At 52.9% G+C, this 26,587-nt stretch overlaps 13 protein-coding genes across 13 annotated transcripts in view; 5 read left to right on the top strand and 8 right to left on the bottom strand.

The window, feature by feature from the left end:
• The first annotated feature begins 347 nt into the window (after window positions 1-347).
• On the top strand, window positions 348-1,866 carry ASPZODRAFT_132937 (hypothetical protein). Its single transcript, XM_022723151.1, has 4 exons — window positions 348-566; window positions 616-803; window positions 870-1,635; window positions 1,688-1,866. Exons 1-4 carry the CDS (start codon window positions 466-468, stop codon window positions 1,788-1,790), a joined length of 1,158 nt encoding a protein of 385 aa, XP_022581293.1. The 5' UTR covers window positions 348-465; the 3' UTR covers window positions 1,791-1,866.
• Window positions 1,687-2,694, bottom strand: ASPZODRAFT_132936 (hypothetical protein). The gene is made up of 2 exons (XM_022723150.1): window positions 2,268-2,694; window positions 1,687-2,216 (listed from the first exon to the last, which is right to left on the bottom strand). Exons 1-2 carry the CDS (start codon window positions 2,508-2,510, stop codon window positions 1,857-1,859), a joined length of 603 nt encoding a protein of 200 aa, XP_022581292.1. The 5' UTR covers window positions 2,511-2,694; the 3' UTR covers window positions 1,687-1,856.
• ASPZODRAFT_2030911 (hypothetical protein) lies at window positions 2,398-4,102 on the top strand. Its single transcript, XM_022727566.1, has one exon. The coding sequence runs from the start codon at window positions 2,518-2,520 to the stop codon at window positions 3,625-3,627; it is 1,110 nt and encodes a 369-aa protein (XP_022581291.1). The 5' UTR covers window positions 2,398-2,517; the 3' UTR covers window positions 3,628-4,102.
• Window positions 4,103-4,648: 546 nt separating this feature from the next.
• Window positions 4,649-5,610, bottom strand: ASPZODRAFT_132933 (hypothetical protein). The gene has a single exon (XM_022723149.1). It carries the CDS (start codon window positions 5,340-5,342, stop codon window positions 5,133-5,135), a length of 210 nt encoding a protein of 69 aa, XP_022581290.1. The 5' UTR covers window positions 5,343-5,610; the 3' UTR covers window positions 4,649-5,132.
• ASPZODRAFT_66659 (hypothetical protein) lies at window positions 5,570-7,437 on the top strand (the record flags this gene model as incomplete). Its single annotated transcript, XM_022729391.1, has 4 exons — window positions 5,570-5,765; window positions 5,847-5,962; window positions 6,016-6,269; window positions 6,324-7,437. 4 exons carry the CDS (start codon window positions 5,570-5,572, stop codon window positions 7,435-7,437), a joined length of 1,680 nt encoding a protein of 559 aa, XP_022581289.1.
• A 561-nt stretch (window positions 7,438-7,998) lies between these two features.
• Window positions 7,999-10,284, bottom strand: ASPZODRAFT_65922 (hypothetical protein; the record flags this gene model as incomplete). The annotated part of the gene is made up of 5 exons (XM_022729338.1): window positions 7,999-8,040; window positions 8,099-9,795; window positions 9,848-9,949; window positions 10,062-10,170; window positions 10,264-10,284. 5 exons carry the CDS (start codon window positions 10,282-10,284, stop codon window positions 7,999-8,001), a joined length of 1,971 nt encoding a protein of 656 aa, XP_022581288.1.
• Window positions 10,285-10,970: 686 nt separating this feature from the next.
• ASPZODRAFT_66417 (hypothetical protein) lies at window positions 10,971-11,872 on the bottom strand (the record flags this gene model as incomplete). The annotated part of the gene is made up of 2 exons (XM_022729373.1): window positions 10,971-11,453; window positions 11,525-11,872. The coding sequence occupies 2 exons, from the start codon at window positions 11,870-11,872 to the stop codon at window positions 10,971-10,973; spliced, it is 831 nt and encodes a 276-aa protein (XP_022581287.1).
• Window positions 11,873-12,604: 732 nt separating this feature from the next.
• ASPZODRAFT_132928 (hypothetical protein) lies at window positions 12,605-15,408 on the bottom strand. The gene is made up of 6 exons (XM_022723148.1): window positions 15,223-15,408; window positions 14,713-15,110; window positions 14,560-14,645; window positions 13,887-14,491; window positions 13,652-13,819; window positions 12,605-13,591 (listed from the first exon to the last, which is right to left on the bottom strand). The coding sequence occupies exons 1-6, from the start codon at window positions 15,318-15,320 to the stop codon at window positions 12,760-12,762; spliced, it is 2,187 nt and encodes a 728-aa protein (XP_022581286.1). The 5' UTR covers window positions 15,321-15,408; the 3' UTR covers window positions 12,605-12,759.
• Window positions 15,409-16,431: 1,023 nt separating this feature from the next.
• Window positions 16,432-18,951, top strand: ASPZODRAFT_132927 (hypothetical protein). Its single transcript, XM_022723147.1, has 2 exons — window positions 16,432-16,807; window positions 16,878-18,951. Exons 1-2 carry the CDS (start codon window positions 16,760-16,762, stop codon window positions 18,846-18,848), a joined length of 2,019 nt encoding a protein of 672 aa, XP_022581285.1. The 5' UTR covers window positions 16,432-16,759; the 3' UTR covers window positions 18,849-18,951.
• A 147-nt stretch (window positions 18,952-19,098) lies between these two features.
• On the top strand, window positions 19,099-20,584 carry ASPZODRAFT_16525 (hypothetical protein; the record flags this gene model as incomplete). Its single annotated transcript, XM_022726703.1, has 2 exons — window positions 19,099-19,341; window positions 19,400-20,584. 2 exons carry the CDS (start codon window positions 19,099-19,101, stop codon window positions 20,582-20,584), a joined length of 1,428 nt encoding a protein of 475 aa, XP_022581284.1.
• A 217-nt stretch (window positions 20,585-20,801) lies between these two features.
• ASPZODRAFT_16524 (hypothetical protein) lies at window positions 20,802-21,211 on the bottom strand (the record flags this gene model as incomplete). Its single annotated transcript, XM_022726702.1, has 4 exons — window positions 20,802-20,881; window positions 20,941-20,993; window positions 21,059-21,142; window positions 21,201-21,211. 4 exons carry the CDS (start codon window positions 21,209-21,211, stop codon window positions 20,802-20,804), a joined length of 228 nt encoding a protein of 75 aa, XP_022581283.1.
• A 461-nt stretch (window positions 21,212-21,672) lies between these two features.
• Window positions 21,673-25,351, bottom strand: ASPZODRAFT_159561 (hypothetical protein). Its single transcript, XM_022726414.1, has 8 exons — window positions 24,347-25,351; window positions 24,198-24,288; window positions 23,612-24,133; window positions 22,966-23,002; window positions 22,714-22,869; window positions 22,080-22,641; window positions 21,887-22,018; window positions 21,673-21,829 (listed from the first exon to the last, which is right to left on the bottom strand). Exons 1-8 carry the CDS (start codon window positions 25,049-25,051, stop codon window positions 21,797-21,799), a joined length of 2,238 nt encoding a protein of 745 aa, XP_022581282.1. The 5' UTR covers window positions 25,052-25,351; the 3' UTR covers window positions 21,673-21,796.
• Window positions 25,352-26,030: 679 nt separating this feature from the next.
• Window positions 26,031-26,587, bottom strand: part of ASPZODRAFT_66476 (hypothetical protein) — a gene marked incomplete at both ends in the record, with an annotated part of 5,853 nt that continues 5,296 nt past the window's right edge. Inside the window, one exon of the mRNA XM_022729379.1 lies at window positions 26,031-26,201. Coding sequence (XP_022581281.1) covers window positions 26,031-26,201 — 171 coding nt within the window. The remainder of the gene's footprint in view (window positions 26,202-26,587) is intronic.

Here is a 26,587-nt window from a genome sequence, read left to right as displayed (position 1 = left end):
CTTACTATTTTATTATCATTATTTCCACTGAAAATAATACCTATAATCTAGATATATGCATTCAGACTCAACCTATTATAGTCGTGTCAAGATTCGCTTAATATCCAGCTGCCTCGGCACTTCCACCGGCATTATTTCTCCCAATGAACCGTCAACTATTCCCGTTGGGATTGCGGTGGAATCAGCTTCGGAGGAAACGGGACCGGATTGGCCATTATATGTTCGCTAGTAGCAATTATCGGTTAATAGTAGTTAAAGTAACTATTAACTATTATGTAGTAGCAGTAGTAATTATTATTGTAGTACCATTATTGTCATGTAGCATGTAGTACTTCGTATGTAGTACTCCGTCCTGAAGATAAAACCCCGGAACCCCACGGTGCCCCGCCTCTCACCAACTCATATTTTAGGAGAACCTGTTGTTGATCTTTGTCAGGATTACCTAGGTATTAGGTATTAGGTATCATGGTTGAAAGCGTGCTCGACGACATCTCCCACCGGAGATTCAATCCCTTGCGGGGGTCGTACGTCCTGGTGTCTCCCCACCGGACGAAACGGCCATGGCAGTAAGAGAATGCCTTATAATCTTTTAGAAGCTTGGTACTAATGAAGAAGAGGACAGCAGGAAAGTCCGTCGAAAACGTCCCTCCCTGCCTACGACCCTGCCTGCTATCTTTGTCCCGGAAACAAGCGTGCCCAGGGGGACAGCAATCCGCAGTACGACCGAACCTTTGTGTTTGTCAACGACTACAGCGCCGTCAAGGAGGAACAGGCACCGTATGAACCAGAGCATGAAGCAGGGAGTGTGTTTTTCTTTTTCTTTTTATAGAGTGTGTTACAAATAGTCAAGGAAAACTGCTAACCGTTAGGCGCCGAATCGCTGTTCCTCCAAGCGCAGCCGGTAACAGGCAAATGCTACGTGCTGACCTTTTCCGCCGCACACAACCTCACCCTGGCCGATCTGTCTCCCGCGGAGATTGTCCCCGTCATCGATGCCTGGACGGAGATCTACACGGCGCACCTGTCACCGCGGTCGCCGCTGGCGGCGGCAGCGCCGGCGACGAGGCTGCCTCCCTCGTCTGCGGGTGTGAGCGTGACGAAACCCAAAGAACAGTACCGGTACATGCAGATCTTTGAGAACAAGGGTGCTGCGATGGGTTGTTCGAACCCGCACCCGCACGGACAGGTGTGGACGACCAGCTCGCTGCCGGAAGAGCCCGCGGCGGAGTTTGAGCAGCTGAAGCAGTACCGCCGGCAGCACGCGGGGAGACACATGCTCGCCGACTACGCGGCGTTGGAGATCGAGAAGGGCGAGCGCGTCGTGTTCGAGAACGAGGCTTTCCTCGTCGTGTGTCCCTGGTGGGCAGTCTGGCCGTTCGAGACCATGATCATCAGCAAGACACACAAGCGCGCCCTCGTCGATCTCAACGACTCCGATAAACAGATGCTGGCCGAAGCCATTGCAGAGGTCACCAGACGGTACGATAATCTGTTCGAGACCCATTTTCCTTACAGTATGGGCATCCACCAGGCGCCGCTGGAGGGCAGCGACGACGAGATCGAAGCCGCGTACCTGCACCTGCATTTCTATCCTCCTCTCCTGCGCAGCGCCACCGTGCGCAAATTCCTCGTTGGGTGGGTACTCGAGTGGGCTTCATCCATTATTATACCTCTGCTAATCCTGTAGTTTCGAGATGCTAGGTGAACCCCAGCGGGATATCACGCCCGAACAAGCCGCCGCCCGACTACGGGAGTGTGGAGGAGAGCTATACAGAAAGAAGCTGGCATAATGTATAATACAGACTGATAATCAAGCTGAAGTCGAAAACACATAAAAACTGCGTTTCTTCAAAAGCTCAACCCAAGTACCCCCCGCGCTGCGTAAACATCCAAAGCAAACACGACGAAGCAACGATCATCGGACTGACGAAGCGGCCCTTGAGCTGCGCCGTGCCGAAAATCAACCACTCGCCCGTGAAATGCAGCAGGGCGATCCCAAACGTCCACATGGCCAGATCGTACACGACCGGCTCGGCGATGTTGTACGCGGCGTACATGCGCACCACGCACGAAACCAGGTTCCACGTCCCAAACACCCGCCCGGAGAAGGCGTTGGTGTACGACTCGCCCTGCGAGGTACGCCCGTTATACAGCTCGGCGACGTAGGAGGGGTTCGCGTACGCGGAGAGCGTGCTGGCGGCGGACACGACAGAGACCTGATCCCGTTAACTCAGCTGCGCTTTTTCCCCCTCGTAAGCAGTACGTACGAAAAATAGCCATTTGGGCAGGATGCCCGGTCCTTGAGGGAGGTACTCGACAAGCTGCTCCATTGTAGTAGTACGTAGTCTTGTAGAGCTGTTTGTGTCTGTGTCTGTCTGTGTCTGTTGGGTCCCTGTCCCTGTTAGGGACTTGTCTTGGCGGTGAGAGTAGACCCCAACAAAACTCGTGTTTTGTTTCTGCAGTACAACTTCGACACGACACGACACGACGGGGTTTAATTCACAAGACATTCAAGACATGGATTTTCTGTCTCGACACACCGAGTGTCTGTCCAAGTGGCAGCTGGAGCTGGCGCCCGGGCTGCAGACCGTGGGTGCGGTTGTCTTGCTTGCCACGGGGGGGTTGTATATCGCGTCACATTTCTTGACTTTTGTCCGGGTTATTCTGAGCCTGTTTGTGCTTCCGGGGAAGCCGGTAAGTGTTTTACTATTGTTCAACTATTTTCTTCTATTGCTGTTGAGAAACTCCTTGCTGACCATCCAGCTACGCTCATTCGGCCCCAAAGGCAGTTGGGCGGTGGTGACAGGAGCCTCTGATGGACTGGGCAAGGAATTCGCGCTGCAGCTCGCGCGGGCCAACTTCAACGTGCTGCTTGTGTCGCGGACTGCGTCGAAGCTGGCGGATCTAGCGGAGGAGATTGGAGGCAAGTCACCGTCGGTGCAGACGCGGACGCTGGCCATGGACTTTGCGCGCGACGACGAGGGCGACTACGAGAAACTGAAGGCGGCGGTGGAGGAGCTGGACGTGGCGATCCTGGTCAACAACGTGGGCAAGAGCCACAGCATCCCGACGCCGTTCGCGTTGACGCCCGAGGAGGAAATGAAGGACATCATCACGGTCAACTGCACGGGCACGCTGCGGGTGACGCAGCTCGTGGTGCCGGGCATGATGCAGCGCAAGCGCGGGCTCATCCTGACGCTCGGCTCGTTCTCCGCCCTGCTCCCCACCCCGCTGCTGGCCACTTACTCCGGCAGCAAGGGATTCCTGCAGATGTGGTCCTCGTCGCTGGGCTCCGAGCTCGAGCCCTACGGCGTCACCGTCGAGCTGGTCCAGGCCTACCTCATCACCTCCGCCATGTCCAAGATCCGCCGTGCCTCCGCTACGATCCCTACCCCGCGCGCCTTTGTCCAGGCCACCCTGGCCAAGATCGGCCGCAACGGCGGCTCCCCTTCGTATGCCTACACCTCGTCGCCGTACTGGAGCCACGGTCTGATGGCCTGGTTCCTGACCTGCGTGACGGGCGTCATGAACAAGTTTGTCATCGGCCAGAACAGGGGGTTCCATGAAGCGATTCGCAAGCGCGCCCTGCGCAAGGCGGAGCGTGAGAACGCAAAGAAGAGTACTTAGCTTCTAGTCTACGGTCTTTCCTTCTGGTGGTGCCATACTCATAGCATGAGTTTTCAAATAATTCATGTCTACCTAGTACCTAGAATATTGCTGACTCCGAGAAATCTCCGACTATACCTGACCCGAGTCATTACCAGTATCCCCAAACTTCCAACTTGGTCTATCTGATTTTCAGTCAATACGAACTAGGTTGGTATAATTTTCAGTCAATACGTACTACTAGGTTAGTAGGTAGGAACCTAGGTAACGTACTGTTATAAGATATTCCGTACATACCGTAAGCTGTAGGGTAGTATTACTCAATAAATATCTACATAAATAATGTACATGCAATCCAGTCTCACCGAAAGCTAAACCGAGCAGCTCGAAAATAAGAGTCCAATCCTCGGATGCAGTAGTGGACGGGCAGGTTCCGAGGGATCAACGATGGTCAGTGAGGCGAGCACAGCTACCAAACACGTACCTGGTGGATTCTGGTGGGTCGGATGGGCCTCAACGATCAGCGAGTGGCGTGATACAACGTCATGACTTGAGGTTGAAAGTAGTATTATCATATTCAAGTCTGCAGGAGTCAATAGTACCTCTAGTATAGTAGTATAGTAGTAGCGTAGTATAGTAGTATAGTTGTAGTGTAGTTGTTGTGTAGTATAGTAGTATAGTATAGTAGTATAGGTAGTAATAGTATAGTAATAGAGTACCTAGTATACTACTAGGTACTAAGTAGGTAGTAGTAGGTAGTAAGGTAATAGTAAAGTACCTGTATAGAGTGTATCGGTGAGCCACAATGGAAAGCCGGTGCAAAAATTTCAGCGGCCGGCACGCCGAACACAATCCCGAGCGTGTGATTGGCTGGCGTACCGAGAAAGGATCCACGGACAGGCCGAGTCGATGCCGATGGACCCGAGTCCGTCCACGTATCACCGGCGACGACTTTTCCTCGTGTGTGCAGGATGATTCCTGGATTATTATTTAAGGAACAGGGAGTCCGAGCTGGCACTTGCTTTTATTTAGATGTTGTATACTACTGTATACTCTATACTCACTGTATACTCACTATATACTCACTATATACTCCCTATATACTGTATAGTAGTCATTAGGTAACTTGCCGAACTTTCGGAACTCGGAGGTTCGGCATTGCCACCCACGGTGATCTGCCTCGAACTACGGCTCGAGCCAGCCGAGGAAAAAATAGAAAAAAAATGGTTCTGTTCGCATTCAGCAGCTCACAGCGGTGGGTCTGGCCGGAACCTTCTGTAATGGTTTCTTGCAGTGCCACCTCAGGTACTTGTCGGCAGTCGTCGTACCTGTACCATCTGATTCAAACAGTGGTTCAGTGTTCTAAGAAGAATCTGCTGGTCAGTTCATGTAGGAACTGACGATGATGACGTGACATCTCTGAACCTCAAAGGTTTCGAGCAGTGGCGATGAATTGTAGGTCGTCACTGGGTTCGCATGTTGTACGAGTGACTACCTAGAGTACCTAGAGTACAGCAGTACTTGGTCTAACAGTATAGTAGTGTAGTAGTAGTAGTAGTAGTAGTAGTAGTAGTAGCAGCAGCAGCAGCAGTAGTAATGTAATAGTAGCAGTAGTAATGTAATAGTAGCAGTAGTAATGTAATTTGTGACATCAGAAGCATATCTCCACCGGGCCTTTGGCTGCGTACCTGAATGGACCCATTTTTCATCGAACAATCCTCGACATCAATGGCCATCAGGGGCGGATTCTATCCTGCCCCATGACTTGGAATTTTCTCACCCGCTTCTTCCCGGACAAACAGGGCACACCATATCCGGGCCCCCGTTGGAATCTTTCGGTACCCCAAGGGCAGACTGCCCTGCGCGTATAAGTTGTGGACCGCCCGCACTTTCCTCGCCCTCCCTTCCTCACTCTTCCCCCCCCTTCATCCCCGATTTCCCTATTCTTCACTTCGACAGAACAATGGGATTCTTAAACAAGTTCAAGCATACGGAGCAGCAGGAGCACTCTGATGCTCCCACTCCCGTGAGGTCGGATTCCACCGTGGAAAAGGACGGCGTGACGCTGGACGACAGCCCCGTCCCTTACCTGACATGGCGCTCGTTCACTCTCGGTGTCGTTGCCTCTATGGGCGGCTTCATCTTCGGTTACTCAACTGGTAAGAAGAAGAAGAAGAAGAAGAAGAAGAAGAAGAAGAAGAAGGAGAAAATGCGTCATTGTTTACTGACAGCTGTACTAGGTCAAATCTCCGGCTTCGAGACCATGGACGATTTCCTCATGCGATTCGGACAGTATAACGCCGAGTCGGACTCATATTCCTTCAGCAACGTGCGGAGTGGCTTGATCGTCGGTCTGGTATGTTTGCCTGGGTGATGTCTCAACCGTTGGGTTTTGCTAACGTCTCGCAGCTCAGTATCGGAACCATGATCGGTGCCCTGGTGGCTGCCCCCATCGCTGATCGCATGGGCCGCAAGTTCTCCATGTCCTTCTGGTCCATCATTCACATCGTCGGCATTATTATCCAGATCACCACCGATACCAAGTGGTACCAGGTCGCCATGGGCCGTTGGGTTGCCGGTCTGGGCGTCGGCGGGCTCTCCAGTGTGGTGCCCATGTATCAGAGCGAGTCTGCTCCTCGCCAGATTCGCGGCACGATAGTCAGGTAGGCTTTCTTCCTCCATTCGCTGGTGTCACCAGCATTCATTAACGTCAACAGTGCCTTCCAGCTGTTTGTTGCCTTTGGCATCTTCATCTCTTACATCATCAACTTCGGCACCGAGAGAATCCAGTCCACCGCCTCGTGGCGCATCACCATGGGCATCGGTTTCGCCTGGCCTTTGATCCTCGCCGTCGGCACCCTGTTCCTCCCCGAGTCGCCCCGTTACGCCTACCGTCAGGGTCGCGTCGAGGAGGCCCGCCAGGTGATGTGCAAGCTGTACGGTGTCCCTCCCAACCACCGCGTCGTCGCCCAGGAGATGAAGGACATGAAGGATAAGCTCGAGGAGGAGAAGGCCGCGGGTGCCGCCTCGCTGTTTGAGATCTTCACCGGGCCCCGCATGCTGTACCGTGTCCTGCTCGGAATTGCTCTGCAGTCGCTCCAGCAGCTCACCGGCGCCAACTTCATCTTCTACTACGGCAACACCATCTTCAAGTCCACGGGTATCAGCAACAGCTACATCACCCAGATCATCATGGGCGCCGTCAACTTCTTCATGACCCTCCCGGGCCTCTGGGTCGTCGAGAACTGGGGTCGTCGCAAGGCTCTCATGACCGGTGCCGGCTGGATGTTCATCTGCTTCATGATCTTCGCCTCCATCGGCGCCTTTGCTCTCGACCTGGACGACCCGCAAAGCACCCCCGCCGCTGGCAAGGCCATGATCGTCTTCACCTGCTTCTTCATCGTCGGCTTCGCCACCACCTGGGGTCCCATCGTCTGGGCCATCTGCGGTGAGCTCTATCCCGCCCGCTACCGTGCCGCCTGCATCGGCATGGCCACCGCCGCCAACTGGACCTGGAACTTCCTCATCTCCTTCTTCACCCCCTTCATCGTCAGCGCCATCGAGTTCCGCTACGGCTACATCTTCGCCGCCTTCTGCTTCGTCGCCGTCCTCGTCGTCTTCTTCTTCGTCAACGAGACCCAGGGCCGCACCCTCGAGGAAGTCGATACCATGTACGTCCTGCACGTCAAGCCCTGGAAGTCCAGCTCGTGGGTTCCCCCGGAGGGAATCGTCCACGATATGCACTCCGCAGCCCCTTCCACTCCAGATAACTCCAAGGAGCACGCCTCGGGTCAGAGCGAGCACCATAACGAGACCGAGATCAAGGAGTAATAACCCCTTACTCCTTCCTTCTTCCTTCTTCATCCCCCTCTCAGTTTCAGCATATACCTTATTAGTATCTTTGTATATTCTTCTTTTCCCCTTTTCTGTCGAAAAGCTAGGCGATTGCATCTTGCATATCATAATGTCGGTGTTTGGGTAGTAGCTCTATCACTCCTTTGGCATTCATTGAACCTCGTTGTTTAGAGAGCAACAGATAGATCACTTATAAATGAATCGACTTCAAATGAATCAACTTACATCTAAACTGGTCAGCGTAGTGTGCACTTGAACATAGAGAGAGAGAGGGGGGGGGGAGAGAGAGAGAGAGAGAGAATTATGACACTAGATACTACAGTAAAGACAATGTGCTTTCAATCTGATTCTATTCATCCTAAGGAAAGAGGCATCTAGCAGACTGTATATGAGACGAAGATATAGACAGGGAAAAAGACACCAAACGCCGTTTTTTCGAGAACCGGGACCAAAACCAGTCGATTAGTAGAAATGGAACGGACCTCATCGCGTCGTCATGATGATGATGGTGAAAGGAAAAGCACAAGAAGACTTTTTCTAACGACGCTGGGTCTTGCCGATGGAGCGCTTGCCGGCGAACTAGTAGGGTTAGTGGGACATAATATAATGATATAAGTAAGCTAAAAGAGAGGCTTACCAAATGCTTGGGAAGAGAGGCGGTGGTGTGTCTGTCTGCCTCTCCCTGTCTGGCCATGCGATTCATCTTCTTCTGGCCCAGCTTGGCGAGACGCTCGGCCTTGGAGCGCGACGTCGTGTCCGTGACACCGTCCACCAGACGGTTGGTGGCCGCCTGGCTGCGCGCACGGCTCTTGGCACGAGCAATCGCCGCACGGGGGTCGTTGTTGTCGATGTCCATGGCGTCGGTGTTGTCGATCTCGCTGCGCGTCGTTGTCCGACCGCGGGGCGCCTGGCTCTGGGATCGGGCGCGGGACGAGGCCGCGTCGACGTCGTAGCCGGCCGAGTCCAGGGCAGCCTCCATCTCGGACAGTTTCTTGGACTTGGCACTGCGCGGGATGGCCGCGCGGTTCTTGAGCGACTTGCGGAGCTTGGCCTCGTTGCGCATGAGAACGCGCTTCTCGCGGATCATGTCTGCCTTGACGCGGATCTCCGCGTCCTCGACATCCTCCACGCTCTCGTCCGAGTCGTAGTACCCGTCGGCCTCGAGCTTCTCCTCCTCCTCCTCCAGAGCAGCCAGCTTGGCCTCGATGTCCGGGTCGACAAAGTCGTAGATGTTCTTGCCGTTCCACACCTCGGGAATCTTGTCGTGCTTCCATTCGTCGTCCGCCAGATCGTAGCTCTTCTTGAGATCGATGTTGTAGACACCAGCACCACCATTCTCCTCCTCGATATCGCGCTCCAGCTTCCTCCGCTCCGGGTCGCTCTTGTCGTATTTCTTGAGGTTCTTCACTGCCTCGGGGATGAAGGTCTCGCGCACGCCGCCCATCGGCTGAGCGACGTGGATTCGAGCAAGAACATCGCCCAGACGTCCGCCAGTGGTGCCGGAGGTGTTGGTTCCCGACTTGAGCTTCTGGGCCACTCTCTCCGCTAGTAACTTATCGCACGCGGCGTTCTTCACAGCTGTCACACCCTCAGTGGTGGTGCAAGACAGCTGCAGCAGCTCAACGTCACTGGCCTTCAGGATCGTCTGCAGCTGCTCCTGAAGTTCTGGTTCCAGGTCCTCGGGGCGTCTCACGTCGATCTTGTTGACCACGAGGAACACAATCTTATTGGAGAAGAGAGGCTTGATGCTGTGGAACAGCTTGATCTGATCCGGAACGGAATACCCGCACTGCTCCGACAAATCCATGAAGTAGAGAATGGCGGAGCGCAAGTGGGCGATGGCAGTAATCGACTGCATCTCGATGGTGTTCATCTCCTCCAGAGGGTGGTCCAGAATTCCCGGGGTATCAATAGCCTGGAAGCGCAGGTACTTGTAGTCGAAGTGGCCGACAAACAAGCTCTTGGTGGTGAAGGCGTACGGCTGCACATCGACATCGGCGCGAGTGATGCTGCGCAAGAAGCTGGACTTTCCAACATTGGGGTACCCGCAGATCAGGAGAGTCCGGGTGTTGGGATCAATAGCAGGCAGACGGCCCAAGTGCTGGCGGACCTGTTCCAAATAGACGAGAGGATCCTTGAGACGTCTGCAGATGGTGGCCATGCGACCCAGCGCAGCGCGCTTGAGCTGCTTGCACTGGAACAGCGACTGCGCATATTTAATGAGACGCACGTAATCGCGGGACACGGTTTCGATCAGGTGTTTCGCGGTCGAGACTTGACCCAGGGCGATTCGGAAGTGGTCGGCATCGTAAAGCGTGTTCATCAAATCCTTGTCTGCCCAAAGTCAGCTTTTGTTTCCCATACTTGGTTGGTCAGGAAGACGTACGGAACGGATGAATATCTTGCAACCGCGGGAAGCCATCGAGAATAGCCTGGAACTTTTCACAGAACGTCTCCTGGGTATATTTGACCTTGCGAGTATAGAAACCTATAGCAACAGAGTTAGCAAGGTATTTTCAGGCCATATCGGGTTTCAGGCAACATTATCGCGAGCATCTTTCCACACCGATCGATGGCATCCGGGGAGGGCCACAACATACCTCTAATTCGACTGATCTTAAATCCCGCGCGAATCTGCGTAGGAAGCTGTCTCTGCGTCCTGCTGAGGACGATGTCGAGGAACTCCTGGCTCGTAGGCACAGGAGCGATCTAATCAAGCGGTGAAATCAGCCAAACCGATCGGGCCACAGAAATTTTTTTTTTTTGGCATCTTCACGGCGGTTGACAAAAGCAGCCACTCACATCTTTCCATGTCGTCTTCATGATGGGCGACAGTAACGAGCGTCTCACAAGCGGACGGACTCTCGAGACAGACAAACAGAAGGAAGGTTGTTGCAGGAGGGTGAAAAATCGCCTGTTTTGGCCTTCGCCGCCCGTCGCGGACGAAAAAAATCCCACTCGGCGGGAGGCAGTTTTTCCCGGGCGGTGAGGGATGTGGGGAAGCAAGTGTAGCCGAGAGGAAAAAAAGCAAAAAAGAAAAAAAGATAGTGATAGTTATGGTGATGGAGAGATAGATTTGTTTAGTTGTACAAACAATAGAATAACAGACATTCTGCAGCATACTGTCATGTCGACTCATCCATTACCCTCTCGTGGCGCGTATATATGTGGATCGGCTATGGTACACAAAACAGAGCTGCCTTAATCAAACCCAGCCGCCCACCGTAAGTGACCATATTCCATCAATTCCATCATGAATGACCAAAGAATATCCTAGCCCGTAACAAAACTCCGTTGCTTTTTCTGATTGCAATCACGCCGAGTACGTCCCAAAAAAATCAAAGGAAAGAAAAGAAAAACTAGAAGGGGGAAAAAAGGCGTGGAACCAAGAGGTTGAGAGCGAGAGACAGGTTCGGATGCCAGAGAACAGAAAAAAGATCTAGAGCTTTTATCACTCCTCTATCGACAACTCCAGAATCTAGAGACGAACATTGTTAGCCTTGAATTCGCTAGTGAACCGCAAGAAAGAAAGAACTGACCATGTCGAACCAACCGCCGCCGCCAAATTGGCATGCACTCGGGCCCTTATTCTCAAATCCCAGCGACTCGTAGAAGGGGATGAGGTGATCATGGGCGATGATCGCTAGGCGATCCGCGATCATGGCTTCCCGGATGCGTTGGATGTAGGATTTCATGAGCGTACTGCCAACCTGCTTGCCCTGATGTTCTGGGAGGACGGCCAGCGAGTGGATACAGACGGTACCACCACTTTCCTCATGGCCGATCGGCTGGTCCTTTTCAAAACTCAAACGTTCAGACTGCCAGTTGGGCGGGAGCTGCATCGATCTATCAGTGACTCGCGAAGCTGATGTGCGGGTGGCGATCACATGTGCGACCAGCGTAGGACGGGGCTTTGGTTGGCCCTCTTTCATAAGCGGAAGGGTGAACATTCCCAGACTAAGCTCCGGACATTTGGTGAGACGGTATTTGAACTAACAAGGGTCAGCAATAGAACAAAACATGGGTACTCTATACGGATCAATGATCCGATGTGGAGATAGACCTTTTCTTCCGAGCAGCGCTCATGTTCCGGGAAAGCACTCTCAACAATGACACAATCCTCAACATTGGACAGAGTGAGCACCTGGACGAAAGGATACAGTTCATCCAGCTTGGTCCGCTGGCGCACGGGAGGACGGCGGAACCAGTATGACAGGTCGTTCATATCGTCGTTATCTACCGCGACATAGTCTTCGTCAATCTCCTCATCTTCCTCCGACTCTTCGAGCTGCATTCCTGCATCGATCGTAAACGCCGCACGTTCAGACAACCGGGAATAGTCGTGCTCGGGGGGGAGTGAAAGCTCCTCCACCTGGGGAGCCGCATCGTTGAACTCGGCGGGTTCATTCATGGTCTCAGACGGGCGGTCGGTCGGATCAGACATCGAGGCAACAGAGGAAGTGTATTGTTCCTTCCTCCAAGGTATGAGGGAAAGCAAGCGAGGATCCTGGTTTGAGAGAGGTTCGTGGCCGACTCGGGGCTGAGTGCTGCAGGTGCGAGGTCGGGGAGGGGCGGAAGATGACCTGGTTGGTGGCGCGGGACGATCGAGGGCCTGACCGGACGCCTCGAGAGTCTAGGAAGGGGGTGGAGATTCGTCAATATGCTGCAAGCGATCCAAAGCCCTGAAGTTAGTAGGTTCCACATACTGGTCAGGGATCCAGGTCTAAAACAAAGGGCTGGGAGTTTCGGGCGCGGCCACGGGCTGGTGCGTCGTCGCACGGGACAGGGAGACCACGAAATCTGCGACAGCGGACAAGACAGCCGACTGGAGGAGACACGAGCGCCAGTAAGAGTCGGCGCCGAGAGGGATACAAGACAGCAGGAAGTAGGGTACCTAATACCCTCTGCAGCACACGTTGGGTGGATGGACTTGCTTCTCTCACGCTCGGGTACGGACGGAGGAGGGAAAAAAGAGAGGCGAAAAGCGGGATGTGAGCAGTCGCTTTCGGCATTGCAACTTCGCAATAGGAAGGGGCAACGCGGGGTGGTTAGTGGCCTCAGGCAATAAGGCGACAAGGCGACAAGGCATTCAAGTTTTACCTACCTTAGCTTTCTCCTACGAAATATGTAGTAATAAAGTCAACTAAGGTTCTATTATATATAGCGGGCGCACACAATCACTAATTAACAATTGGTATCATGCCAAATTCATTCTTCAGGAAGACTCCGAAAGAGTAATAGTTGATTAGCTACCTAGTACTTATGTAGAAGTCCTTGATCCAAGTGCTTAGTCCTGTCTCAGTTGGAAAATGGGATAAAGTCCGGGTCCTGAGATAAGGCGAACTGAAAGGCGTCCGGGTAGACGCCTGCTGTCTGAGGACTGTGCGTGAACGGGGCATTCGGGTCTCGAAGAGCTAGACCATCGCCATCTGGCAGCGTGGGCGACGTCGACTGAGGGCTGAAGGTGGTCTCCAAGCCACTCGACGGCTGCTTCCAGAACCGGGCCCAGCTTTTGAATCGGTCGTACCCGGACTCTGCTCTCTCGGTCTCCGCCCCGGCTCCAGGCTGGGCCTGGGAGTCCAGGTAATTCATCGCCGCCTGCAGCGATTCGATCAGGGACAGCTCTGCGTACGTGGACATACCCCCCGTCATGAGCTTGATGAGTTTCATCCCCTGTGTGGAGGCGTCGCGCAGTTGTTTTGTGCGCTTGTTGATGCTCTGTGCGATGATCACCAGGAGAGCCACGCGGCAGGAGCTGAACTCGGTGTACGACGCTCGACATAGGCCGCAATGGTCCTGGATGAATTGAAGGAGGTTCACGATTTCTAAGGCGCTCTCGACACAGTCCTTCACCAGCAGCGATTGTGGGGCGACCCGACTGGGCACGGTGCCAGGTTCGTCTGGTCTGACGTTGCAAAAAAGAAAGGGCCGGCCCATGTAGATTTTGCAGAGAAGAAAGCAGAGCGTCAGGTGGCAGTTGTGTCGGAATAGCGGTCCTTCGGGATTGAGGTCTCGACAGTCAATCTTGTCCGGCAATGTGATCCACCATTCGAAAAGGCGCTCTCTAATCTGCAGCATGCGGCCAAAGTACTCGTCTTTTAATCGCTTCGGACATTTTCTCAGCAGTTTTCTGGATTGACACAATCAGCACCCACTCTCTCGGGATATTCGATCTGACAGATCCACATACATTGTGGTCGCAATGTCTCCCAGCCGAACATGGAGCTGGATGGAGGCAGCCATATTCTGAAAGTTAGAAGGGCGACCAGGGCTATTAGGGAACGTATTTCGAGGGAAATCTGCATCGGTTTCAGACTGACAGAGTGAAGCTGGCCTTCCATGCATGACACTGATCCGTCTATAACTGGATTTAGCAACTGAATGGACTCAACTGAACAAGTCGTAGGAAGAGTTGTGCTACCTACCTCTCCAGGCTGTAAGACGTCCACCATAATCGATTGCGCGTCTCAATGGTCCTCTCATCGAAGCCATTGCCGGTGTATTTTCGATGCATCCCATTCTGGATTGCCATTTTGATCGCAAGGCCGAGGTATGTGTATGCCAGCCCATGAGTATCCAAGGGCAGCGTATACTCCGCAAGCAACAAGCACGCCTGAACACTTTCCAGCGAGGCAAGTGTGATGACATCCGGAATTAGCCGACAAGCCGTATGGTAGAAGGTGATGCCCACGTTGTCCTCGGAGCAGAAGCTCAGATCTTCGGCCAAGGGCCCAGAATCTTGGGCTTCCATGTGCGCAAATTGGGTGCCAATGGCCAGAATCATCAACACCGAACAGACCCAGCTAGCATCGCTGGCCGACACCTCGGACGGTTGCTCGTAACAGACCTTCAACTTCCCCTTGAGCCAGGTCTCCTCCACGAAAAAATAATTGTTCTGGACATATTTGAAGAAGATCTCCGTAAGAAACTCGGCAATAGGCAAGGGTGGTAGGAAGGAGATGGAACTTGAAACCACAGCAGGTGGTAGCTGCAGATGAGTGGCCCTCCAGTACTCGAGCGGGCTCAGGTGCTTCTCATTCCCTACATTAGCCCCCAGATTTGGAGATTGGGACAAGGCCAAGGTGCCCGTTCACACACCTTGGGGTCACCGTCGTTCAGCTGCTGTCTCAGCCTTCGATGGATCTTTTGCGAGAAGTTCCAATGTGAGAAATCGCCAGAGTAATCTGCCAGAGATCAGACACAAGCCATGCAAGTGAAAATTGCCCACGTAACGGGGGGAGGGAAGCCCACGCGCAGTATTGTTCGACAATGTGTTGACCGCGAAGGTCTCATGGTCCATACTCAGCTCCTCCTCCAGCGTGTCAGAAAACCCAGGACTCCCATACAATGGCTCGGAGCGACGGTCCTTGAGTTTCTCGGCAATCGATCGGAGGTTCTCGGTGTCCAGAGAGACATCTCCCAGGAAGTGACGGGCTATTTCCTCCAGATAATGGACTCTCTCTTGACCATGACTCTTCGGCGAGCCCGGCTGCCGGGTTCCGTTTTTGACTCCCGTGTCTTGCCCTTCCTCCAGTGTGCTATTATTGTTTGGCGGTGGGTCGATATGGCAGGGGCGTCGGAGTCGAATGCACCGTCGACAGGGTATACCGCCCTCGCATTTGTCTTTCAGCTTGCGACAAGTGATACACCTGTAGTGACCCAGATCAGAGTTCAGGGACTCAACTTAGGCACCTTGATAGGTACTCCAGAGCTATTGGGGTAAATAATGGAAAGGTAGCCACCGTGAATGTCTAGACGTACGCTCTAGCGGTCCGTTTGCGAGATTCGTCCGTCGTCCGAGGACGCTTTGCCTTCCTGGATTCTGAGGTTGGGGTCTCCGTTGCCTGACCGTCGGACATGGCGACAACTGCCTCTAACCATGGTGAGTGGCGATACTCTAGAGAAAGGGTCTGGAAGGTTGCTGCGACGAGGCAGCGTGGAGGAGAGCGTGGGAAAGGGAAATAAATGCCCCCGCTCAAGATAAAGTGATTCTTTGGTGGGTCAAGTCTAGCGTATCAATAACTACCAGATACGTAGAGGTATTTAGTATCGAGAATAGTTATCTCATCTATTATTTGTTTTCGTTTCTCAATTAAATAATACTAGAATAAAGAGAGTGCTCTATAAATACTGATCAACTCCATTTTCCCCAAGACTAGGACTTCTCTATTATATATAGCTTAAGCTTCAGAGCCGTGAATATGACCATTTTATATTATTTAAGCCCTCATCAATAGATCATCATTTGTCATTAACCGAGACATCCACAGCCTTGCAAGGTCAAGGCATTAGATCTAATTTTTTCTTCTTCATCTGCTGCGCCGAAGCAGGCAGCCTCGAATAGTAAGAAACCACTTGCCTCGGTGATGATCTATATACAATACACTCTGAGAGGCGCTGTGATCAGGCAAGGGTAAGAATTACACCTTAAATTACCATGAATTCATCTGCTCTTGCTTACCTCGACATATTTCGAATAAAGATACGTAGTTCTAACAAATGAGTGTTGAGCATGCTTATTCCCAAGTAAACCTGTTGTTTAGTAGAGTAGTTAGAAGATGAACGCGAGCAGATGAGAGCTATCGGAAGACTCTTTTCTCCTCTGCCAGCATCGATGTGAGCTGTCAAGTCCCAGGGCTCAGAATTGAGCCATTTCTCCCTGTTTCAGATGAATCATTTGTCCGATGACCTGTCTTTGCTAGATTTATACCCATCGTTACCTCCCTTGTCCTCAACTGCGAGACCGACCTTCGAGGGGTATTTATTTGAGCCAACCGACCTACTTGATAGAGAGTCAGTACCGATAACAGACCAGCTGGTGGTTCCTCGGCAAATGCTTGTGCCTGCCTTGAGTAGAATTGAACTGCACACCTCAATCACTGAGTCAGATCACCCTGAGGGAGAATCCCCGAGCCGGCCTTTCCATTGCAAGAGAGAATGAATGGCTAATAATCACCGCATCTGAAAGACGCCCAGTAGTAAGTGGTAAAGTCGTAAATAATAACGGTACCCAGTCCTTGCAGATCAACGTCTTATCGACGACCAAGGCGGTGAACAAGCAGCGTCATAAAAACGTGGGATCTGCCCGCAGTATCTGTCCGCCCTGGGACTCACCGTCAAGAAGCGAGTTCTTGTCCCCCCGCCCAGGCCTACGCACGTTCCCAGGCATTTATCCTCGCCATGAATCTGTCCCTCGAGGGGGTTTTTGTGGAGAGTTTGGTTTAAGAGACCTCTTTCCCCTCGTTTTCTGACGTATATTTTTGACGGTGGTGGATGTGGCCACCACTGGCAATGAAATATGCATGAAAGACTTGGCCGTCGAGCAAAGGAGAAGCTCCTTGACCGGGTATGACGACTGTTCATTGTGTGCCCTTGGTATTCTTTTTCGATGAGCTAATCACGCGGCGACGATAAAGGACTTTTTCCTCAGTCTTCTCAATTCCGCATCGACCAAACGAGAGGCCAAACAGTACCTCGCGCGCTTCAAGGCCGATCCGAAGAAAGCCGGGGGAACCGCCGCTCAACCGCCGTCGACAGCGATCACAACCGCACCGCCAGAATCATCGCATCCCGCGTCCCGTGCGAATCCTGGCGTGACATATAATGGAGCCTTTTATGGCGCCTCGAGATCTGTCTATGACAGCCCGGTGTTCAGGGTGGATCCAGCGCCCACCCAACCCAACGGAGAGCCGTTCGAGAGACTACACTTGGCTCTTGTCAAAATCGCAAAGCCTCAGATGCTAGAAGACTATACAATCGATGGCGTTGCAAAGACACTATCCCAGCTGACTCGCCTGGGCATGTCGTGTTGTGTGGTGATTGACCCCGGAACGCAGACGGGTTCTTTCTTGGCTTCGCGTAAATTGGTCACTGAGCAGGCTGATCGAATCTCTCGGGCAGTCGATGGCCAGCCCCACTCGAGAGCATGCCATCTCGATTCACTGCTCGCCCTCAATCATACTGCGGGCCAGACATTGCCGAAGATATTCTCCCGCAAGCCACTGCTGAGCCCGCTTCGGAACGGACAGGTGACTCTCATCAGCCCGATCGCATACATGAAAGATTTCTCGAGGGCTGAGATTGTGCCTGCCAATGATGTTATGCTGGCGCTCACCAAGGAATTTGCTGGGCTTGGGGTACATCCCGATCCTGACGAGGATCCCATGTTAACTGCTCAGAAGATTCAAAGCTTGCAAAGGGAAGTGTCTCTGGACCGGGTGATTATCTTGGACCCGTTGGGCGGCATTCCAGCGCTCAGCGGCACACACCAGTCGCATGTCTTTCTCAACATGGAGCAGGAGTTTGAAGACGTCCGGGACGAGCTCCAGGGAGCCAAAAGACAAACCAAGGCAGAGAAGGGTGAGCTAGCCAAGGACAAGCCCAGCGTCTCTATCCCAGACAGCAACCCTCTATCCCAACCGGTTAGCGCGAATGCTGTACCCACCCCTCTACATCTTGGTGATCATCAAGCTGTGGAGGAGTATAATTCTACCCTCGATGGCCACCTGGAAAACCTGCGCTTGTCCCAACGGGCCCTATCCATGTTGCCATCCACATCGTCGGGAATCATCACTTCCCCGAAAGAAGTGTCGAGCTCTGCACAAACACACTCGGCAATGCCAGAGCTGTCGGCCGTGGGCACCCGCCGACAGAGAAACCCGCTCATCCACAACCTGCTCACCGACAAACCCATACTGTCTTCCTCTCTTCCCGTCAGCAGGCGAGGACTTTTTAGATCGTCGCCAGATATGCTCAGCAAACTGACCTTCCCGACTACGTTTGTGAAACGCGGCATGCCTATTTCAATGATTCCCAACCCCCGAGTCCAGGCGTGGTCCGCTTGGACGCAACCTCGCGTCCGACTCGATGACCCGTGCATTGACCTTCCTCGTCTCGTCAACCTGATCGAGGACTCTTTCGGTCGCAAACTCGACGTACACGATTACCTCAACCGGATCAACGATCGCATCGCTGGCCTCATCATTGCCGGGGAGTATGAAGGCGGTGCGATTCTGACATGGGAAACCCCGCCGGGAGTCGTCGATGACGGGAGCGACGAGAGCCTCTCACGTATGGTGCCCTACCTCGACAAGTTCGCCGTCTTGAAGCGTAGTCAAGGCGCCGGAGGTGTAGCAGACGTCGTTTTCAACGCGATGCTGCGGACGTGTTTCCCATCGGGGGTGTGTTGGCGCAGCCGAAAGGATAACCCGGTGAACAAATGGTACTTTGAGCGATCCCAGGGGACCTGGAAGCTGTCAGACAGCAACTGGACCATGTTCTGGACCACACCCGGGCTGGTGGAAGACAGTCAAAAGTTCCGCGATTACGAAGCTGTGTGTCGGAGCATCCAGCCGAGCTGGGCGGACAACAGCAGCGTTGTCGACTGAGCAAGGGGTCGAATGTCCTTTCCAATGCATATAGACTTGATGTATATAGTATATAGAGATGCAGCAGCTCAACAAGAGTACCTCACAATCCTTCAGAATCTATATTTTGGTGGTTCGTGCCTGGTAGAGAGTCTAGACTGTTCACCGCCTTGGGCATCTTCACCACCAGCTGTCCCCTTGCGACGGGTTGGGTTGGTACACAATCCAGGAATCGCCCCGATTGCTGTCACCATGGGGCTATGGTGACACGATGCCCATTTGCATCGAATGCTCCTATCCGGTCTCGCACCTGTACAGCACCTACAGTCGGGCCGATGACCGCTCGCTGGGGAAGGGCGTGCGATTGACGCAATGTCCACGCTGCAAGCGCTTCGCCGACAAATACGTCGAGCATGACTTTGTCGTGATATTTATCGATCTGGTCTTGATCAAACCGCAGGTTTATCGCCATTTGCTCTTCAACCGGCTCGGCCGAGACGACAACAAGTTTGATGTACTTGAGCCCTCTTGTTTCTTGCAACAACCAAGTTGCTGACTGCTTGCTGTATTAGCGCTCTATTATCCGCCTCGGAATCCTCCTGCTCCTCTTTGACGTCTATCTGACCTGGGCCCGCATCGAGAAATCCCCCTCACTCGCTTCGACGTTTCTGTCGCGCGCCCCGATTGTCGTCCAATACCTCTTTTTCCTGAGCCTGAACGCGCTTACCACCCTCGCTCATCACCTTACCGTCCGTCTGCTGGCGTCTGTTCTGGCCCCGAAACCCCGCCAGTGGTATGATGGACCAGCACCACCAGCAGCAACCACCGCGACTACTACCACAACGAATGGAAGTACGGTCGAGACCCCCCTCGCTTCAGACCCGTCGACGCCGGTGCTCCCTTTGTTCCCTGCGTGTTCCTCCTCCGTAAGCCTGCCGACACAACAGCTTTGGAGGACGCCCAGCTTCTCGACGAGTCCTACCAGACCTATTTCGACTATTTCGAACGAAAACATTGAGAATGGAAATACAGCGGCGGCAGCAGCAGCAACGCTCAGTCCCGGCGCCCAGCTTCCTCCCCCCACCACTCCTCTGGGATCGCATTCGCCGACGTTTGGCCCTCGCCGTCCTTCTGCCGCGCTGATCCAGCCCGTCCGCCCGCTCCCGCCCCCGTTCCCCGCCAGCCCGACGGCCATCAGCACCGCTCTTCTCGTCAGCAGCTCTGCGAAGCTCTTCCCTATCCTCCTTGTCATCTGGGGACCGGACGGGAGTGGGAATAGTATGCAGGTAACCAAGTCATCAACGGCAGTGCCCGATCTGGCGGCTCCCATGTCTACTGCCCCGGTAACTACGGCGGTAACGACGATGGCAAACATGCTTCTTTCAAGCGCCACGTCGAAACACACAGCCGCCGCCGCCGCGAGTGCCATTCCTGGCAGCCATTCTAGTCTGTCGTCGTCGTCGTCGTCCCCGTCTTCCTCCTCGTTCTCCGTCTTCGAATGGCCCGCCAAACTGGCCCTGTCGATGCACGACTCCCCCTCCACGCCGATCAAGTACCTGGCTAGTCTGGTCCAGCTGCTTGTGCCCGCCCTGTCGCTCAGCGCGGCAGACACGCACCTCGTCTTTCTGAACAATATCGAGGCCATGTACATCCTGCTGGGATGCGGGTATCTGCGGGCCGTGGCACTCGCGGTGGCCGGCCAAGTTGCGCGGTGGGCGGTTCAGAGAGTCATCTTGGGGGCTGTGGGAGTCAGCTAACACACCATTCTACTTATTTTTCTTCTTTTGCTACTCTATACCTCATGTCATATTATTTCCACTGTCTATGCTTAAACATGATTTCGAACGACCTTTCATTATTGATACACCAGGTAGAAATGGTAGAATTTAAAACACATCCTGACCGGTCCTGATATCAAGTTATCCATGATACCTATCCATGATACCTAGATATATGACATCCTCCCCTAATGACTTATTGCGGTACACGATCAGGGCGGATATCCGATCTTCGAGGCACGATAAGGGGATGCCATTGCGCGAGGAACGTGATAGCTGTCTGGATTAGCAGGTGTCCCATAGACTGCCATCATTCTTCATAAATGTAAACTCACCCCACATCAAGTAGCAAGAGGCAAATGTTAAAATCAGCGTGCTGCGGTATAACCTTCGATAATGTCAGTTCCCAGTAAAATGTATAAGTACACCATATCTAGGTGATTAGTGACGTACGTCTGGTTCTCGCCCTTGGGACTAAACACCCATGCAACTAGGCATGCGATCACGACGAAAATGAGGCCGATGATTAGACTCCAACTAGATCGATCAGCGCTATGAAGTTGGAACCCGTGGCAGTGTACATGTGCAAGCGTACCCGTTCGCCATTGTGTCTTCTTTGTCTTCCTCTCAGTTCTGAGATCCTAGCTAGAGCGAGAGAGCGAGCGAGGTGTATAGCTATAGACGATGTATGTCGATTGTCTTGCGGTGTTTTCGCTGCGTCCTGCACGCGAGACAAAAAGGCAGACTCGGATATCGCTGAGTCGGAAGATCGCAGATAAACAGGGTACTCCGTATAGACCGCAAACGTGGCGGTTCGACAGGAGGAAATCGTGGTTGTTGCGGTTGGATCGGGCTGGTCGAGGTGAACGGAGGATGGGAGAGGTACAGCTGGTGCTTGCGTACCGCCCGGATGCTTGGCGCGATTTATACTGTGTAGAACTGGACTGTAACGAATTTACTGGACTTCAATTCAACATCATATTATTCTGAAGAAACCTACAATTACAAAGGAAAAGAATACATCTACAGAATAATAGCGCATAAAATTGATCGTCTACGACCGTGATATCAACATGGGTCTCGGGCATCGCAGCAGAAAACAAAGCAAGGAGGGAGGGTAGGTAAATCACAGAGATCAAGCCCAACAAGATAAACGAAGAAAAGGTCATCGAACACGGCCAGGAACGAAATCTACGCTCCCTCACGGCTCTTGCGGTAGCTGGCCTACAGTTCCGAGTTAGTCAAGGGCGTGATGCACGACCAACATTCCGACACACTCACCTCTTGTTCGACCTGCAGGCCGTCGACGACCGGAGCAAGCTCGCTGAGAATCTCATATGCTCTCTTGTGGAACTCCAGCTGGGCGGCAATCAGGTCCGCAAGGTTTCGGAGGGGCTCGGGGGTATCAAGGACCTATACAGTCAGTGAGTAATGCTGATCAATCCACTGACGAGTATTTGTTTTGTTGACATACGTTCTTCATTACACTGACGGCCTCTTCGGTCTGGCCGACAAACTCGTCCTCGGCCTGCTCGATCTCAATGCGAGCCTCTTCGGAGAGGTTGTCGAGGTCGCCGCGGGCGGCGGCCTTCTTGCTGGCCTTGACGGAGTCGAGCATGAGCCGCGAGTTCTCGACGTTCTTGCGCGCCTTGGCGGCGAACATCAGGTTGGTGTTGAGCGTGGTGTTCCACCCGGCCAGGAAACGGGACTGGATCTGAGCATCCTGCGCGAGACGAGCCTCGCCGACCTTTTCCTCGGCCAGAGCGTACTTCTCCAGCGCCGTGGCGAGAGGATCCTCGTCGTGAGAACTCTGCGCCAGGGTCTGGGAACCAGCCAGCGAGGCGCGGGCGATCGCATGGTTGAAGGTCTTGGGCTGCGGCTTGGCCGAGGGGGGTGCCGTCAGCGCCGCCTGCGCCTCGCCGGGGGACGAAGCCTGCGAGAGAAGGGTGACCTTCTCGCTGATGGTGCGGCCGAGGTCGTTGAACGATTCGCGGATATTGGGCGGGTAGTCGTAGGCTTCATTCGAGTATTGGGAGCTAAACCATTCATTTTTTCTTAATATCTCTTCGCGCCTCTCTTTTCTCGGGATACCGAAGCAAAACACTCACGTCACCTGCAGAAGCTTCTGGTGGACCAGCTTCAAGGCGTCAACCCGCTTCTCCAACTCGATGTATTCATCGGGCAGCTGGGTGCGATCGTCAGCTTGGCCCAGCTGCTCCTTGATCATCTGCTGGGTCCGGGCAGCAAAGGGCGAGAAGCTCGCGCTGTCGAGGGGTAAACAAGCGATCATCAGCAGGACGTCCCAGCCCACGCACGGGGGCAACCGCCGCAGCAGGCAGCGTTGCTTTTTTCCCTCTTACCTCAAGTTCTTGCCGAACGCCTGTACCTTATCCATGGCTGAAAGTGTATGAAGGGACGATACGATAGACAACAAATTCACAGTGAGAATCTGCAACGACTCGACGATTCGACAGACTCGCGTGGGAGGGACCTGGTCTGGATTATTATTCGAGAGAAGGTATCCGCTGAGGCTTGCTGGCCAACTGTCCCGAACTCACCGCCTTGCCAGTGTTATCAGTATGGAGAAGTAGAATAGTAAATCATTATATGAATTAAATACAAATATTGAATAAATATTGGATAAAATATGGAATAAATATTGAATACTAAAACAGCCGTCATAATGAAACAAATCAAGTCATCCAGCACAAGAATATTACCATATCTGCCATCTCACATACACAATACAATTTACCGTTCCCTTCAACGATCGTCGAAATCAGTTGCGGAGGAATGAAAGGTTCAATCTTAAAGCCATCTCGGACATGACGACCAGCGTCAAGTTCCACAGGGTATGCTGTTATGGGAGACAGCGTCAGGTCAAGGTGGCCATCATTGCGCGAATGATGCGGGGGTTGGCGCCTAAAAGTGACAAAAAAAAAAGAATTCATCAGAATGGCTTCTTCCAAAAAGAGCGAGTCGGTGCTCGGACAAGGCTGAGCCTACCTTTGTGATCCTTTTTCACTTTGACAACCTCTTCAATGCCGCTTTTGCTATCGATGATCTCCGTGTCACGCTCGATGATGTCGACGCCGCCCCGCCGCTCCAGCTGCAGCAGGCGCTTCTCTTCTTCCAGCTCTCGGATGTACTCGTGCAGGTCCTCGTGGCTGTCGCTGTGCCTGGGGCGGATCACGAGGGCCATGGGGTTGGTCCGGAGCTTCTCGGACTCGACTATCTCTTCGCGAACCTCACGTCGCTCAACCCTCCGTGGCGCGGGGGGTGAGGAGGGCCGGCGGTTCCGGAAGTGAACCGAGACAGATCGAGGCCGAGAAATCGTCGTGGTCACCTCTTGCTTCTTCTCGACCACCTCGCCGCGATACCGGGACCGGGACCTATGCTGGGACGGTGAGCGTTCCACGATCAAGGTGTTGCGGCTGGACCGCGGCGTGAAGGAGTTCAGGACAAGCTTCTCCTCGGTGAAACGCTCCCTGCGAGGCGGGGGAGGAGAGGGGGAATGGACGTAGCGAGCTAACGTTTCACTGTCAGTGGAAACTCTCTTGACCTTGAGACTGATACACATGGATAGCCTTACCACTCTCACTCCGACGGATGTCTCGACTGACACTGATGACTTCATCGATCTGATCTTTAGACAGAGCCTTCTGGATGACAACCACGTTGTCCTTCAAAAGTTAGCCACTGTGACAATGAATAAGGGGGCAGAAGAATAAAGGGGAGCACCTCTTCGACAAACGGATAGCCCAACTCGATGATCGCCTGCGTATGGACCAGCCGTCTAGGCATCCTTGTCCTTCCCTTGCGAGGATACGGCTTCTCCACCTTCTCGGAGATCATCTCCTCAACGACCTTCTCGCGGTAGCGCCCGTGGCTACTGGACCGACGTCTCTGCTCCCGGAAATCGCGGTACTCTTCATCGCCATAGAGATCTGGCTCCGCGATACGGATATCCTCGTAGAAGTCCTGCTGTTGCTCCTGGTAGCGACGCGGAGGAGAACGCCGTCTCGAGGGAGGCAAGGGCACCGGCACCGCCATCGGCGCTGCCCGACGCGAGTAGCTCTCGCGCTTCCTCGCAGGGACACGGTCAAAGGTGTCCAGCGACGACTGGCGACGGATCAGACGCGGGGGCGGCGGGGGGCTCTCGTGCCGACGCTGATCGTAGGCAACCACCATCGGACCGGCGCCACGCACAACAGTTTCATCTTCGTAGTACCGGTCCACACGCCGCGCGGGAGGTCCGTACCGGTCTTCATCGCGTAGACGAACCTCAAACCGCTCTTCTTCTACCCGGCGAGGCCTCTCCGCGACCGGGGGGGGCCCTCGTGAGCGACGGCGCTCGTGTTCGCGGGAGAATCGCTCGCTGTCCCAACGGCTGCCGCTGCTGTCCAGCGTGCCTGTCGAGGAGCGGTAATCGCGATGTCGAGACATGATTCGAGGAGAATCTCTTGACTTCAATTCTGTTTTGCCCTTGTATTATTGTTGTAGAACCGTGGATGTCGAAGCGGCTGACTCGACGGGCCGCTTGTGGTGGGGTAAAATAAACCGTGGAAGAAGGGGAAATAGCAGTGATAAGGCTGGTGTGATAGTGGGAGAAGCAGAGTGAGAAACACAGAGAAACAGAGAAAGAGATGGCTCTTATCAGTTCAAAGGTAGAACAGAGTCTGCTGATCAAAAAGAGGCGCTGGGAGGAAGAAAGTCGAGGCATTCGTTATTGGGCGATCAAAGGCGATGACATCGTTGCTTGCCGCCACGTTCTCAGCCTCGCGGTGGGCTCTACGACTACCTTCTACTGCCTACTGCCTCCTACGTCCGTGTTTCATCAAAAATAGACAAACACATCAGAATCTCCAGAGAAAGCTCTGGTCTTGCCTCGGTAATCGACAAGTGCCCAACACACTCAAGTCTCAGGGGCACGGAGCCCACAGCCACGCAGGAGCTGCCACGAAGCGAAGGCTATTCTTCTACCTCAGCTAGCAGGTAGAGCTCTTTATGCAGTATTCGACGGCTGCCCCGTTTCTGCCACACAAAGAAGCTACAATACTATCTATTGTCAGCGAGGAGCTTGTCGCCATGTGGACGCCCGGCGTCTCTCCAGGTGTACCTGCATGTTGAGGCGGTTTGTCTCAGTCAAAGAGCTTCAACTAGTAATACCTAACTCATCTGTATTATCTACAGCCTGCGATTCGTTGCCTCGCACTCTGTGCTTGAATGCTGGGATGATCGTTGACGCTGTCTCAAATCGTGCCTCAGGCATCCACACTTGGTAGGTCATACTACTCCGTAACCAACTAACTATTAGTTACAAGACGAGAAAGACACAATTAGGATTGTGACGATTGACGTTCTCAATATCCAGTTGATATGAAATAATACAAAATATGGTATAATAGGGTAACAAAGCAAAAAATCATCGATCATCCATATCTAGAGAGAGAATGTCATCTTCCAGACTCAATATTCCCATCGCCCAGTGTAGACGCATCGACCGACTGACCGCAATGAACCGGCGCTCCGAGTTTTCGGCGACAGAGGGATCGTTCCGACCTCGTTGAAAAACTGTATCCCTTTGAGAGGATTGCTAGATGGTCAGCATCAGAGAGAGAGAGGCAACGTATAAATACATACGTAGTGGCCCGAGGGGTTTAGTAACAACGTGGTTAATAATCCAGTATTAATAATAATAGTAAGCATATAGATATATAATATATTATAAATAGTATTTAAGCTAGTATTATAATTTATAAACTAGTTTTAAGGTTGTGGTATGGTTATAAAATAGTTATAATAGTTATAATATAGTTATAGTAAGGTTATAAAATAGTTATAAAAGATAATTAATAATAAAAAATTAATATAAATATTAATATTGTTCACTACCATAATTAATACAAGAAAATTATTAGTTATTAAGAGAGTTTTAAATAATTATATATCTATTATATATCTATTATATATTTATTATTA

Source organism: Penicilliopsis zonata (genome assembly GCF_001890105.1).
Source record: "Penicilliopsis zonata CBS 506.65 unplaced genomic scaffold ASPZOscaffold_7, whole genome shotgun sequence".
NCBI lineage: Eukaryota > Fungi > Ascomycota > Eurotiomycetes > Eurotiales > Aspergillaceae > Penicilliopsis > Penicilliopsis zonata.
This window is presented reverse-complemented; position numbering and strand designations above follow the sequence as displayed.